Genomic DNA, 17,336 nt, shown 5'->3' with positions numbered 1-17,336 from the left:
TATCCGATGGACTGCAAGTTGGGAGGCTCATTTACAAGATTACTAAATTAAGTAGAGATCAATTTTTTGTTTTTACCATTATTCTCGTGATTTGATATTGTTCGATCAATAGAGAGAGCTGAATTAAGTCAAGAGTAAATAACAAGGGGCTATCCTAAAGTTTGTTTTAATTCTAAATACCCCATTATCATTTGAAAAATTATAAATACCCTTTGAAATTATAAATACCTTAAGAAATATCCTTTACATTGAGTTTGTAATTTCAGGGATATTTGTAATATTCCAAAAAATAAATAATATTTATAATTATGACAAATTTTAGGAAAAATGACCGAAATTTACTCTTAAGTTAATTAAAGAATTTCATGATTAATTATATTAAGCTAAAGAAAAATTAATATGAAAGAAACTTAATAAATAAGTGAGTGAAGTTGTAGCTTAAAATCAAGACTAAGGTCTTAAGTCTCAAATTCAAGTCTTACTCATTGAATTTTTTGAGATTATTTTATTAATTAAAAAAGAAGAAAAAGAATAATAAATATAAAGAGAAGAAGTAAATACACGTATCTTTCAGCGGAGAAAGTTTGAAGAGACAGATACACAAAACATGTTAGGAGTCTCATAAATGAGGAGAAGAGGAAAATCTCCCCACTTCTGTTTTGGCGTTAATAATTCTCTCAAAGTCTCATCTCACTCCTCCTCACTTTCTCCCTCACACAGCGCACGCACTAGATAGACGCACACGCATTCGAGCACTCACTTTAACCAGTGATGACCCAAAATCCTGGTGTCAAAGTTGATGTCGAAACAGAGCACGATGGATCAGTTGTAGAGGGGGGGCTGGTTTCGCTTTTTCAAGAAAAGTTGATTCGCTTTTTATCAGAAGCCATGGATTTCTGTTGAGCATAAGTATAGAAAGAGAGAAAAACAGAGAGAGAGAGAGAGAGAAGAGAGAGAGGATCAATTTTCTGGGCTTTGGGTTCTCTTCGCGTGATCCATACGTTTCTCGGCTCGACTTTTGTTTTGTTTTGTTTTTTTCCATTTTCTTTGCTTTGTACAAGACTCTTCTTCCCTCTCGCTTTCGCACACATATATAAGCGTAATTTGCGGGGCTATCTTGGAATTTGGAGAACAGGGTGCATGCCATTTTCCGGGGAAAAATGAAACGGAATGTTCTTTTTTCTTTTGTTTTTTCTTTTTGGTGTTGTTGCTTAATGTGAGTTGTGTTGATCTTGAATAGTGTTTTGGGTTCGTAGGTTGGCTTTGTTGTGTCCATTGAATTGATGGGTGAGAGTTTTCTTGAAGAAAAAATTACGGGTTTTTGTTAGGGGGAGAAAGAAGGGAAAAAAAAAAAAAAAGAGATTAGAATTTGGGGTTTTGGCCGGGGAAGGAAAATCTGGCTTCAGTCCGGGTTTTCCGGTGAGGAGAAGTTTGGTTGAGAAGTGGAATTTAGAGGAACTTTTCCTATTCCAAGAAGGAAAAATAATTGATAAAGACTTGCGGTTTTTGCCAATGGTTTGTCCAAACGTCAAAGGATAGTAATCTTTGTTTCCTAGACCAGTTTTTTCCATTTATCTCTCCTTTTCTCACATACGAAGAGAAAGAAAATCCCGTCAATTTCTCTCTTCCTCTCCCCATAAATTCCTTCCTCTGTTTTTCCCTTCCTCTGTTTTCTTCCTTTTCTCTGGGCTTTCTCTCCGTTTTCAACAAGAGTTAGGAGAGAGAATCAGAGCAAACTCACTCTCTCTCTTTCTCTCTTCTCTCTCTCTCTCTCTTTGTGTCTGTGCGTGTGTGTGTGTGCGTGTTGAAGAAAATTACGATGATCTTTGACAAGGTTTCAATGCAGACAAACCTTGAAAGCTTCTTGGATTGCACAACACCCGTGGTCCCATCTCAATTCCTGTCCAAGGTTTGTTCTCTTATATCCCAAAACAAGAATCTTTGAAGCTTTGCTTTTCTGCCTGTACATGTCGTAATGTTTGTGTTGTCAATGCTACATAAATTGTTTGTTTCGTTAATTTTCTTGAGATTCTTGACATATGGGTTTTCTGAATGTTAGTTCTTTTGCTCATTTTCTAATTGATTAATGGGTTTTCTTTTTAAATTTTTTTATTTGATTTTACGTTTTCTTTCTGTGGATAGAGCGAGACAAGGAAGCTTAATAGGCTATGGCATCCATGGGAAAGAGAAAAAGTGGACTACTTTGTACTTGGTGATCTTTGGAATAGTTTTGATGAATGGAGTGCTTATGGTGCTGGAGTTCCAATCCTTTCTGATGATGGCCAAAATTTAATCCAATATTTCGTTCCTTATCTCTCTGCTATCCAAATTTTCACCAGCAGTTCATCCGCAAACTGTTTAAGGTAATGCCGTTTGCAACTTGATCGGCAATTAATGCTTTTCCTATGAATTGGAGTAACCAATGTCAGTTTTTGTCGAGTTCTTGTTATGTCGGTGCTTAATTGTATGTGTTTGGTCGAGACGTAGTCCATTTAATACAGTGCTAATGTTTTCATTCAATGTTCAGTTGTTTGCTTCTATTGGTCTTTTTATCATGGCTTGTAATTGTTGTGCTCATTTGCTCGCAATTACGAGTGACAGGCTTTTCAAGAGAAATTGGTGTTGATATTGCTCTTGAGTTACATTTGCTTCTGAAAGTTTTTGAATGCTTGATTGTTTGTATATTGGACAGGGAAGAGACTGACTCTGTAAGCGAGACGAGGGATTCATTCAGCGATTCATTCAGTGATGAGAGCGAGAGTGAAAAGTTGTCGAGGTGGGATGGATGTTCCTCTGAGGAAGGCATATTCGAGCAGGATAACTTCTGGCATCCCAATGAAAGATTGGGTAATCTTTACTTTCAGTACTTTGAGCGATCATCTCCATATGGAAGAGTTCCTCTTATGGACAAGGTAATCCTTTTACAAGTTTATATGCTCTTAAACATTTTTAAGTTCGCGTTTTGATATCTGTTTTCTTGCTTCAAGTGTATGATTGGAGGTTGCTTCTGTAACCATTATGGAGAATCAATAAAGGCGAAGCTAATTGTATGGATATGATGGAATCGAATTACCAGGACTTTGTAGTTCTTTTGGCTTTTGAATTGAATCTAAATACTTCTCTTTTTTATTTTTTTGCCGTTTCTTCATGAGAATATTTTGTCATGTCTATTATCAGTCGTCCCTTTATTCTTCTTTCTTCTCGTGATTTTAACTACAAACCGGTCTTTCTTGTGTGGTAAATAATTTCCTGAATAGAATATATTCTTGCTTTCCTACATTGATGATATATCTTTCTTTAGCTTTTTTCATTTTTTGTTTTAATTGATAAATCTTTTTCAGTAGTTAAAACGATTCCAATGTGAAACATGACGTTTGTCTCTTTTGATTTGATTTGACATGTGGCGCCAAAACATGTATTTAATGGTTGTTATTTGCTTCTCAGATCAGTAGCTTAGGCCAAAGATATCCTGGATTAATGTCATTGAGAAGTGTAGATCTTTCACCTGCTAGTTGGATGGCTGTTGCCTGGTTAGTCTCTCTCCGTATTGTCATTCCATTGACTTCTATCGATAACTACATACACATGGAAGTGATATGGGACCGGAATTGGGTGAAATGCAACAGCCGCCCTCGTGGGAATAATAATAGGCCAAAAACTAATCCTGAAGAAAAGAAAGGGCTTGCGGCTCCCTGAACTTCTAAAAAAAAGCAACGTGACTCCCTATCGCGGGCGTTAATGACCATTCTCTTTTCGGAAGTTCAGGGGGTCACATTTGCCCTCTTTTTTTGTTTGTTTTAAATTTTTCAGGGAGGTTTTAGGCCTATCAGTATTTTCATAGGGTGGTGAAATGCAATTAATCAACCGGGATTTTAGAATTTGCTGAGTAGTTCATTTGTGAATCACACCCAGGTACCCTATATATCACATTCCAACGGGTAGAACCATTAAAGACCTGCAGACATGCTTCCTTACATACCATACCCTTTCTTCCTCTTTTCAAGGTACGACAATCAGTTACAATAAACTCGAGCCTTAGTTTTATCTCTTTCGCTTTTGGAATTTCTTTTTCTTTCATTTGAAGTATGCTTAAATGGTGGTGTCAATTATGACAGATATGGACTTTGACGACGACGTTGAGAATGTTGATAGAAAAAGAAAGGAAGGGGAAAGCATCTCCCTCCCTCCATTTGGTTTGGCCTCTTACAAGATGCAAGGAGATGTGTGGATATCGGACAAGAGCGGCCGGGACCGTGAGAGGATTGTGTCGCTTTTGAGCGTTGCGGATTCTTGGCTAAAGCAATTACGAGTCCAACACCACGACTTCAACTACTTCATGGGAATTCGGCATGGCTAAAAAGCATCGACACCACAAAAGTTTCTCGTGTAAGCCCACTACATAGGTCTGTGTATTAGAAGCCCACCTCTTCACGTTTAGTATTTGCTAGAAAGAGCGAGAGAAACAAGTGGCCTGTACGAGCTTTGTAGAAATGTCGTTTTAACGTGCGTTTTTGTTGATAATCTTTAGGACGAGTAAAAGTGAGACTAACAAACAAACGAACGCCCTTTTGTTGGTTTTTTAGTTGTACAAGAGATGGCTTGTTTCATGGCAGTTTGTATGAGGAGAGGGAAGTTTCCTGGGGGGCTGTTAACTGTGAAGTTTAGCTCAATGTACTCTGTTACCGGTGGAAGGAGTTGTGTACAGGTGAACAAATGTTTTCAGGCTTTGCACATTTTTCTCTGATTAGTTAAAAGAACTTTGACAACCTTGAGAACTTTATGAGTTCAGTCCTTTCTGCTTCCTTCTTGTTTTGCTATTATGAGTTTCTAACATTGGATTTGTCAGTAGTAAATGCTTCAGAACTTTTAAGACGATGATCCACGTCTTTTTTGGTGAATTTTCTTTTGGGAAAAAAAAAAAATGACGTTAGTTGGGAGTTTTTAATTTAATTTTTAAATTTAGATTGTTTTAATTTTGTTCATATTAATTATAAATTTTCATTAATAATATTTTATAAATAAATTATTATATTTTATTCAAAATTGTCCATATTGTATTTTTGCATTCAAATTCGGAAAATAAAATAAATTTTTTTATAAGATATCTTATAAAAAAAGTTTAAGAATTTATAAGATGTTGGCAATTTTTTTTCAAAAAAAACAAAAAAATTGACATCCTCTAATTACATTAATTATAAAAGTTTTTTTATTACTAATATTTTATAAATTCCATGATCCGATTTTACCAATACACAAGATTTTATTACATTGAACGTTGAATGACTCATTCTATCCAAGTACTTCAAGAAGTTGGTTAAAATAAAAATTAAATATTTCATAATCTTAAAAAATATAATCTACAACACCCTAGTTTATAAAATACTTTAAATTAATTTAGTCAAAGGCCATATAAATTAATTATATAACATGAAGCCACCAACAATAAGATCCAAAGTAATATCACTCATCTTAATTTTATAATATTAGGTGTCCATTAGATTAATCTCTTTGAACTAATGTTTTTGGACCATTTTAGTCAAAAGGAATAAAAGAAAAAAAGAAAAAACGAGTAGTTCTAGATTAGTCTGACACCATTTGACAGATGGGGCCCGTGTTTGACAGTGCCCACCCCACATTTTTCTATTACTGCAGCCTCGTATTGTTTCATGGATCTTTTATCGTATTTTTGTATTACATATTAATTTTATATTAATGAGTGATTCATATGTTTGTGTGTCTTTTTTTAAATAAAATTATAATTTATAAGCGATGCCTATAATATGTGTGTGGATGTGGCATGCATAGTAACACAAATATATGATAGAAGATATTTTATAGAAAATATTTTATAGTTTACCCTCGTTTTTACGGTGGGAATCTTCTAATAAATTTTAGAGTCCGTTTGATTGTGTTTTTAATAAGATTTTTTTTCACTTTTTACTATTTAGATTAAGGGTGGCAGATGAGTCGAGCCGGTTCGACTTTAAGCTCGACTCGAGCTTGAAAAATTCAAGCTCGAGCTCAAAGAAGGCTAGCTGGTGAATATTTTTTATTTTTATATATATATATATATATATTTTTGACTTCTTTATATACTTAAATTTTATATTTAATGTTTGATCGGTTTTATAATCAAAATTAACCATATATTATAATTATTAATCAATATCATACATTTTATTTTAGATAATAATAAATTATGGTATTTTTATTTATACATTAAATCTTTATACAAAAATAAATTTAATCAACAACTTAGTAAATTATAATATTTTTTATAATTAAAATTATTGTTTAATATTATATATAGAACTTTATGTTATATTAATATATATTTGTATTACGTTCACATTTTTTAAATTGACAAGTAATTGAGTTATGATTTTTTATTATTTATAAATTTATGTCAAAATTTAGTAATTCCTATGAATTAATCTAAAAATCATAATAATAATAATAATAACAACAACAACAATAATAATAATAATAATGATGATGATGATGGTTGAACAATTCTAATTATTATTTTATTATATATAATGAGATTAAAACGTTTAATCAATAATTACGATATCTTAAAATTTGAGCACCTGATTCATACGAAATTTAAATATATACAAGACTGTGTCCATTAGATCATATTAGACGGTATGATTTAAAATCACATGGCCTAATTCAACGATACACCGTCTTGAATGATTATATTTATGTTTCGAGTACGATATCTCGACATCCGTATATCCAATAAGTCTAATATTTTACCAAATGTATTCTTTTGTAAGTTTTATCATATCTAACGGTTTGATCTGAATTTTGATGGTCCGATTAATCCATATTGTTCAACAATATAAGATGATAGTTACATCAATGTTATACTAATATTTATAAATATATAAATTTTGCAGATTGTGAACATATATTAATTTCAACTATATCTATGTACATTTTTATAATTCGATCTCATGATTTAAAATAATAATAATAATAATAATAATAATGATGATGATGATGATGATGGTTGAACAATTCTAATTATTATTTTATTATATATATAATGAGATTAAAAAGTTTAATCAATAATTAAGATATTTTAAAATTCGGGCACCTGATTCATACGAAATTTAAATATATACAAGACTGTATCCATTAGATCATATCAGACGGTATTTAAAATCACATGGCTTGATTCAACGGTACACCGTCTTGAATTATTACTCTTATGTTTCAAATACGATATCTCGACATCCGTATATCCAATAAGTCTAAAACTTTTCTAAATATATCTTTTTGTAAGTTTTATCATATCTAACGGTCTGATCTGAATTTTGATGTCCCGATTAACCCATGTTGTTCAATAATATAAGATGATAGTTATATCAATGTTATACTAACATTTATAAATGTATAAATTTTGCAGATTGTGAACATATATTAATTTCAACTATATCTTTGTAAAAATTTTATGATTCGATCTCATAATTTTAAATAATAATAATAATAATAATATAATAATATAATAATAATAATAATAATAATAACACCAAAAGTCAAAAACCCCTCTTTCTCTTTCTTTTCATCGTTTCTTCTTCCTTTTTCTTTCTTTCTCTTTCTACTTCCATTCTTTCCCCTCTCTTATTTCTTCCCCAAACATCTTAGAACCCTAGCCCCCAAATTCACGTGTAGCACCCCCTACTCGTTACATCTAATTATTACTATTTTATCTTTTCTTTAATCAGAACTCATTTTATAAGTAATTCTCTTTCAACTCGTAAAATAAATTCTAATTTATCAGCATAATATATATATATATATCACAAAAGGTATCAGATATCACCAAAAATTTATATTCACCCTCACTAGATGTCCTCATGTACATAACCTCAAGTAAAATCATACGACAACTTAAAACAGAAATTCCGATGAAAGACCAGAATATTTAACAACCTAACAATAGAAAACTCTGGCTTCAGATGTCACGGCTGACCCACCTAATAAAGACGACGGCACCGCTCAAAATCCAATGTGGCTAATCAGTGTGACCTATCTCCTGAAAAGTACGTGGTAAGGAATGAGCTGCCTACTCAATAAGTATAGTTGATCAGTCTATATATATACACAACAAAGATTCACGCACATGCAGTCACAACGACAACAATCATTCGTCATACAACAACATCAGATATAAGCAGTAATACATACTCACAACTGTAAACCAATCCACGACATAATATTCATCCGTTATCATTTATTAGTTAAGTGCCCCACTTACTCTAACTGGAATATATCAGTCAATGGTTTCACCGGCCATCATCATATCATATACAGCACAGGATACTCGTTGTGTGATATCCCCACACTCTTTTACTCCAGCTATGTAGCAATATAGCATAGGACATCACAACAAACATGGTACCCCCACACCACCCCAGAGTGTAGCTAACAGCACAGGATACTCCCTGCTGTCCTGGAATTCCCCGATACCCTACGCGCCATGGTACCTAGCTTAAATCATATATTTTTCATATCTCAATATCAATCACATTTTCATAAACCATTGTTCCCAACTAGGTAAGCATCATCTTTTATTTCAACTCACAATCGTCATTCTATTCTTTATAATAATCACTTTTTCAATAACAACTCCCAATTTGATTTCATCAACAATCAATTATATGATTATCACATAATCATATCCCGCATATCTCTACATTACCATCACATATCACATAGTAACAATTTCACCAATATTATGGTAATCTAACAAATAATCCACAACTAATTATATAAAAAATCAATATACAAAAGCCACGCATAATAATATAAAGCCAAGTCCACGTTCGCATCCAAGAAACCAATATATATAATATATACAATACTACACATATAGATATATATATATAAATTCAATTAGCTATACTTACCTTATATCCCAAAATGCTTCTGTTTCACGAGGGACTGCTCAACCCTCTACCTTGTAGTCACGTCCTATAATAAATTATAATACGTATAATCAATATATTTAATTTACCAAATAATTCATAAGAATTCACTTAATCAAATCCCTTATATATTTATAACTATCATTTTTAATAACATTCGTAAATTATATTACCACTGAAACCTCCTTTCCCTCATTAATAACATAATATTTCCAAAATATAACTTCCTAAGTATTTCTATAAATTTTCTGTCAATTTACCGTTGCTATACAATTTAATTAAGCAACAATACATAGAATTATATATTTCGTTAATCATTCCGATAGAATTGTGTAAATTAACTATAGTAATAATTAAATCTAACAAATCTAATATTTTAATTACCCAACTATATCATTTTTATAGCAAATATGATATTTAATCCGACACTAATTTAAATAGCCAAAATCATAAAATACTCCGATTAAATAGTACATCGCTTAATATCAATACATTCTCATTCTTAGACACTCACAACACATCAAACAACAAACATAATATTTCAACGTACTTTCTCATTCCATGTACACATTATCGTCAATCAAATTACATCATTCACCACTCATATATATTTTCAGATAAATCAAAGTCAGCATGAACCAAAAATCATATAACAGTAATAACACAAATAAAGGGGACACCTCTCCCCCAATTCACCACTTATATGTTTATCATGGGGGTGGGGCGGTGGGTGATGGCCCACCCCTCCCCCAATTCATTTTCCTCCTTTTTCTTTCCTTTTCTCTTTCTTTCTTTATTTTTTTTATTTTTAATTTAAACTTTTCTCAAGATACTCGTCCTTCCTAAATTTCTTAATTAATATGATTTGCTTTAAAATATTATAACGAACTCCAATTTAATCCATTCAAGTTTTATTATATCCCAAATTCAATCTATAATTTATTATTATAACGAACTCCAATTTAATCCATTCAAGTTTTATTATATCCCAAATTCAATCTATAATTTATTTACTTATTAAATTTAAATTTCTAATAATTATCAATTAGTTTTTCAATTACGTACAAAGTTCTACGGACGTCACACACGGCAACAAGAAAGGCAAGTCGGCGACGAGTGCGGCGATGAGGTAATCCTTCTTTCTCTATTGACACACGGTTGCTTCTGCAATTGACTGGTGCAAAATATCCTAAAAATCTTATCTTACAAACTAAAGTTATAGAAGTTTTACAAACTAAAAATATTTGGAATTGCTTTTGTCAATGATCACCAACGAAAAGTCTGTTTTTGCTGTTCTGTTGTTGCTTGTTGCTGTTCTGTTGTTGCTTGTTGCTTGTTGCTGCTGTTTGTCGAGCTCGCGTTCGAGCTCGGCAGCTCGAGCTCGTGAAATCGAACTCGAACTCGAGTTCGAGCTCTAGCTCGAGCTCGAGCTTGAAGTTACAGAGTCGAGCTCGAGCTCGACTCGTTGCCAGGCCTAATTTAGATAGTTGGGATTTTGTTTTGTCAAGCCATTTTCATTGAGAATGCATTTCTATTTTAATTCTCAATTTTTTGAAATTATAGGTCACATGGGTTTGTTATACTTGTCACCATGTCTTTTCTTGTTTCAAATCAATTAAAATTATTTCAAATGGCAAGACTCACTTTGATTATTTTATAATTTCAGATATTCAATCAATTTGGTCATCTGTCACATCAAAATTACATATACATATATTCAACATTATCACACCTATATACCTATATTTGGAAACAACTAATATAAACATATTCTCAATTTTCTCACAAAAATCAATAAAGCATTTCTACACGTTTTCAATTGTTGGAAACTGAAAATGAAAATGAAAATGAAAACACAACTAAATGGGCTCTTAATGTCTCGCATTAGTGTCACACTAACATGCAAGAATAATTACATTGCCTTTCGTAAAGGTTTGATGTTATTGCATGTAGAATTGTGGTTTGCAAAATTGTATATAGTACCGTTGGAGTTTGTTTCCGTCCAATAATTAGATACATCGATTAATAAAATTTGTAAAATTTGTTGATATAAACAAAGCAGTTGAATGAAAATCTTTACCCCTGATTGACTTATTATAAGATTATTGTAAATCAAATAATTTTTTTCTGACTACAGTACTATCCTTATAAGGTTGAGATGTATTTTCTCATATGTATTAGTATGTGAAGATACATAAAAGTAGTTTAGTCAGAAACGATTTGTTTGACTTGTAATAAATTTTGTAATAAGTTAATTGGGATAAATACATATTTTCATTCAACTTTTTTGCTCATGTCAACAAATTTTATAAATCTTACTAAGGATAGATCTATCTGTTGGCAGAAATAAATATAAATGGTACCAGATATAATTTCTTTAGATCATTTACGTATAATTACACCAAACTTCGTAAGAAGATGGTGTGATTATTGCCTAATTGAATTAATGCGTGTTCCTTTGTCATTTGTTTGAGTAGATTGATTATAGTTACATCATAAATTTTCGATTATCAACAATTAAATATATTTTAATTATTAACATTAAATATGTATAATTAATTTGTTTCTTCAATAAGAAATCAAGAATTATGTAGCAAACCCTTAGTGTTTACACTCTATTAGCTTTCCAATAACAGAAAGGTAAAACTAACTAAAATTCATGAAGAGCAGCTTCCAAACCAATGATCAAGAAGCTTATCATAAGCAATTTGGGGCTAGCGATCGCAAGGACCATGGCATCCGAGCCAACTACCTCAAACACCAACTTATTCCTATTTGCCCAAAGGGACTAGCAGAGAGTAAAAAAGTAAGTGAATTCTGCAGATTCAACTTTGGGAATACATGCCACATCCAATCCTCCATGCCAAGGCCTCCTCGTGCAATCTTCGAGGTAGGAAGTTGAGACACAATCCACGCACATGAACGAAGGAGCACTCGATAAGAACGTGCGTTAAATCGTCCTCCTCAAGACCGCATAGCCCCCACAACCCATCTGGTGAAACCACCTCCTCCTCAAAGTCATATGAGTTGGCAGTGCTTACAACGTTTCTCAAGTCGACAAGCCTGTTTACATAGTATAGCCATATTAAACTCCTTTCCGGCTCCTAAAGTGTAGCCCCCCTCCTCATTTCCTTTGCACAAAGTTCTCCAAGCCAGTCTGTAGCACCCCCTTTGCTACAAGTGCTATATCTACCATAAATGTCATACTTATAATAATCCCTGTGTTTATATATATAAATGCACATAATTATCTAATTAATTTGCATAGGTAATCCCAACACGTCATAATTGGTATTATCAACCCACAACATTATATATATATACACATCACACATCACAAAGTGATTCGTCACAGGTAATCCGTACGCTTATATTCTCTCTGTACAAACAAAATGTGGTTTGTACTCTAACTGACAAAGAGGAGAAGACTGCATACTGGCCCGACCTGCTTGAGTATAGCGCGCGGACCTATTTTTCAACAGTGAGAAACCTCAAAATCTACTCCTGAAAGAAAATGTCAGCAGGGGAATGAGCCTGCCACTCAGTAAGCAAATAACCAGTCCTATCTATATATGTATACCAAATATAACCTCAAACAAGATACATAGGCAATATGCATAGAATATATAGTCAATTTGCTTCCACATAACCATCTTTATTACACCACATAGTTATCACGCAATAAGACAATCAATTAAACTTTCTCTTTTTCCTAGTTTGCTTACCAGAAGGTGATATTGTGTTTTTCCCGTCAACTCAATCTCACCATTATTAAATTTAAGTGAATCCCCTTGACAGCCGGCTCATCAATCTCATTTCGCACATAGCATTTTCATTTCGCACATAGCTCTTTCATATCGCATCAAAGCTCTTTTCATATCGCATCAAAGCTCTTTTCATCTCATTTCGCCTTATAGGCTTTTCAACACATCAAGGGGTATTCACACCACAATTATATTCAATTTCCACCACTCCCTCATTTCCACATATCACCATTCTTGTAAGCAACTAGTAACGTAAAACCATATATCAATACATTCTCATTTTCAGACACTCACAACACATCAAACAACAAACATAATATTTCAATGTACATTCTCATTCCATGTACACAATATCATCAATCAAATCAAATCATTCACCACTCATATATTTTCAGATAAATCAATGTCTGCATGAACCACAAATACATATAACAGTAAAACCACAAATACAGAAGACATATATAGATAATACTAATTATTTACTTACCTCAACCTCACAATGTTTCTTTCTACTCAATCGCTAATTGTCAGTCCTTTCACCTCACCCCCGTATCCTATAATGAGTTATATCACATACAATTAATATATCGAGAATATCGTAATTTCTTTTAAATATAATACTAAATCTTATTCGTACGATTTCTAATAATTCTTTAATATTCCACTTCTATCGAAGTACAAATCTTCTTTTTTCCTCTTAAATAACATAATATTTCTTAAATATAACTTCCGTATTTCTATGAATTTTCTGTCAATTTATCATTGCTATACAATTTAATTAAGAAATAATACATAGAATTACATATTTGGTTAATCATTCCGATGGAATTGTGTAAATTAGCTATCATGATAATTAAATATAACAAATCTAATATTTTAATCACCCAACTATATCATTTTTATAGCAAATGTAATATTTAATTTGACACTAATTTAAATAGCCAAAATCATAAAATATTCCGATTAAATAATACATCACTTAGTATAAACAACATTTAATAAACGGATTAATTAAATAATATAATTATATAAATTAATAATAATTAAAACAGAAACTCACCTCCGCTGCGTACTACAGAAACCGAAAATGAAAATTGCAAATTTTGATAAGTTGTATATTTGTGAGTAAGCACATACATATATATGTAGAGGTGGGGCGGTGGGTGATGGCCCACCCCCAAATCCTTTACCCTTTCTTTTTCTTTTGTTTTCTCTTTCTTTCATATATATATATGTATGTAAATATATTATTTACTAGTATGTATATATCATTTACATATATATATATATATTACTAAATAATATATATATTATATATATGATATTATTATTACTTTATTTATTTAATTAGACTTTTTTCAAAATACCCATTACGTCCCTCCTAATTTCTTAATTAATATAATTTGCTCTCAAATATTATAACGAGCTCCAATTTAACCCGTTCAAATTTTATTATATTCTAATTATGGCCCATAATTTATTTACCAATTAACTAAGTTTCATAAAAATTTACCAATTAATCTCTCAATTATATATTATAATTTTCGGGGCGTCATACAGCCAATGGATTTTTTGTTCACTATCTTGGTGCCAAAAGAAATTTGCAGGCATGCTCTCAATTTTAGACAGGACTGTTGGAAAAATTGAAAGACTGTGTCGTGGAAAAACTACTGCCTTGAAAGCGAATTTTCGGTACTACCATGGTGCAGATAGTATAAACCGATCGCTCCCCAAGATTAACACAGCTATTACTTTCTTACACGCGCACTCGTGGAAGAAAGCTTAGAACAACGAATAAAAATAACACTCAGAAATAAAATGAGAAAAGGAGCTAGAAGGGAAGAAGAGGCTCTCAATATTTTTTGGTGTGAAAATGAAGGAGAACTCATGCCTATTTATAGAGCCATGACTAAGTTGGTGAAATAAATTGGACACTATCCAATCCTTATAATCCAACGGGTATAATAGAAAAAAACTGAATTTGTTTGTTAATAAGCTAAAAACTAGGCAAGTGACATGGTCTCTTATTAGTCATTCCTAACAATCCCCCACAAATGACTAATATAGAAGAAGAATATGATTTCTGAGTGAAGTAATAGATATATTTAAGCATTAATATCTTTCGATTGAATTAATGCATAGTGAAGCGAGGCAATCAATTTGGCTAACGAGAGTGATATGACTATTGAACTTTCGATAGCTCAAATTGAGACCCCCACAATCACGTATGAATTCCTTAGTGTTCGTTGTTCTGCGATAAAGTTCCGAGCTCTATTAATGGCCATGCACTTATACCTTGGGTTCAAATGAGTGCTCTAGAAAGAACTTTCATTTTTCTTTCATAGAAGGCGGCCCACCTCCACACTCAACACAGATAGCTTCATCAAGTCTATAGACCACTCAACAACTGAGCTATGACGCTATCTTCCTGAACAAAGTCAAAGTTATCCATCAACTCCTTATTAGGACCACCCAAACATAGGGCTATGGATTTATATGGTCAAAACCATATTTCATCAAGCAATGGATTTTAACCCCATTGCTCTCGAAGACTCAAAGATAATTCTCCTGGTTAGTCCTTTTGTGAGAGGATCTGCCAAGTTCCTCTCGGACCTCACATAATCTAGAGAGATGATCCCATTCTTTAGGAGTTCTTTCACTGCTTCATGTCTGATACGAATATGCTCCTTTTGCCATTGTAAGCATAGTTCTTGGCAATTCCAATAGCAGCTTGGGAGTCATAGTGTAGAGACACTGGCACAGTTGACCCCCACAAGGGCACATCTCCCAATAAGTTTCTCAGCCTTATGGTTTTTGAACATAAGGCACAACTCGGATGCCCTGTCAAGCAGATGGAGGTGTTCGAGAAGTGCTATAAAAAAATAGAAAACGGCCAATGGAACGGCCCAAGGGCAATGGAGGTTGGAGTAAGTATGTTGTAATTAAATTTTTGAATTTAAAATTATTTTTTAAAATTTTACTAATCAATTAATCTGTTCGCAGGAGTTGTTCCTGAGAATGATGGAGGAACGCTAGACCCAACCACACAGTGATCAAGATCCTCCATCATCCTTTCAAGGCTCGGTGGCCCCAACCGAGCAATAGTTGTGGTTGTCAGCAGTGGGAGGCCGGAAAAGAGGTCAAGTATTCAGTCTTGGCTTCGAGGCCCACCACATGATTGGTGGATCATCCCAGCCCAACTCGTCCACTACTCCATCGCCTTTACCACCACAATCGCCACGCCCCGACCTTGATGATCGGGTCACGAGGCTCGAGGAATGGATGCAGCGATACCACCTGGCACAATCGCCACGCCCCGACCTTGATGATCGGGTCACGAGGCTCGAGGAATGGATGCAGCGAATGTCTACCACCTGGCCCGCTCCTCCTTCGCCCATACTATCCCAGCCTCCAACTGATCCCTCGACACTCGACGACGAGGACGAGGCCTGTTTAGATTAGGAATTTTTTATTTGTATAGATACAATTTTAAAACAATATTGTAATTTTGTTGATTAAATTGTTTTTATTTTCTTGCTGTATTATTTTTTATATATAATATTTCCCATTTAATAAATTCAACTATATATTTAAAACAAAAAATTGAACAATTTACTATAACAAAAATTAGTATTATAATAAATTAAATACAAATAAATAATATAAAAAGTATTTTAATTTTGTAAGGACTTTTGTAATAATTTTTGAAATACGTACCACTATCATATAACTAGGAAATCTGTTTCGAAGATCGTACCAAAGCGTGTTAGTATTTATAAAAAAAATAGTTTAAAAAATCATTACTAGAGCGGGAATAAAAATCGGTACAACAATCGATACAACAGTAAAACTAACGTTTAAAACAGGAGCCACAAAGATTGTAACAATAAGTGCTGAAAAAGATTTATACAAAAAGAGTGACAAAAGCCGTTACAAAATAATGCTAGGCCGTTAAAAATAGAATTGAAAAGACCGTTCCAACATTGATGCACTCTTATAACTATATGTGTTACAATAGTCATTCAAATACGACATATATAAAATTCAAATTGACCATTCCATAAACAGTAGCAAAGTCATTTTTTGTATTTAATCAAGTATTGTAACGGCCTCTAAGGCCGATACAACGTCCGTTACAATTTGTAACGGCTACATGATAAGCTGTTATAAATATTTTATAACGCTCAAAATAGTCGTGGCAGGCCGACCATTACAAAAATTAAAAAATTGTTATAAAATATTAACTCGATCGTTACAAAAATGGATACAATAAATTGATTTTTTTGTAATGGTGCAATGTAGTTCTATTTACAAAATTACAAATATACTCCTCTTAGGGATGTCAATTTAATTCACCTCAATGGTATATTTAAAATATTTTATCATTAAATAAGAGTGTACTTGTAATTATTATTATAATTTTAAAGGATATATTTATAACTTTGCAAAAAAATATGTGGTATTTCACTAGTTAGAACTAATTTTGCGTTGGCATCCATGTAATTTACTCAATTATCTATTTCTGTCTTTTGTTGTAATTTTATATATACGCAGTATATATAATTAAAATGTTTACACGCTTAAAATGCACTTGTTATATAAAATATAAAATAAAACTAGAAAACCATATCAC

The 17,336-nt window shown here is 32.5% G+C and overlaps 1 protein-coding gene across 1 annotated transcript; it reads left to right on the top strand.

The window, feature by feature from the left end:
• On the top strand, positions 588-4,780 carry LOC105167354. Its single transcript, XM_011087036.2, has 6 exons — positions 588-1,909; positions 2,143-2,363; positions 2,693-2,912; positions 3,445-3,530; positions 3,913-4,004; positions 4,116-4,780. The coding sequence occupies exons 1-6, from the start codon at positions 1,820-1,822 to the stop codon at positions 4,355-4,357; spliced, it is 951 nt and encodes a 316-aa protein (XP_011085338.1). The 5' UTR covers positions 588-1,819; the 3' UTR covers positions 4,358-4,780.

The sequence above is a fragment of the Sesamum indicum genome, linkage group LG8 (genome assembly GCF_000512975.1).
Source record: "Sesamum indicum cultivar Zhongzhi No. 13 linkage group LG8, S_indicum_v1.0, whole genome shotgun sequence".
Classification (NCBI taxonomy): domain Eukaryota; kingdom Viridiplantae; phylum Streptophyta; class Magnoliopsida; order Lamiales; family Pedaliaceae; genus Sesamum; species Sesamum indicum.
This window is presented reverse-complemented; position numbering and strand designations above follow the sequence as displayed.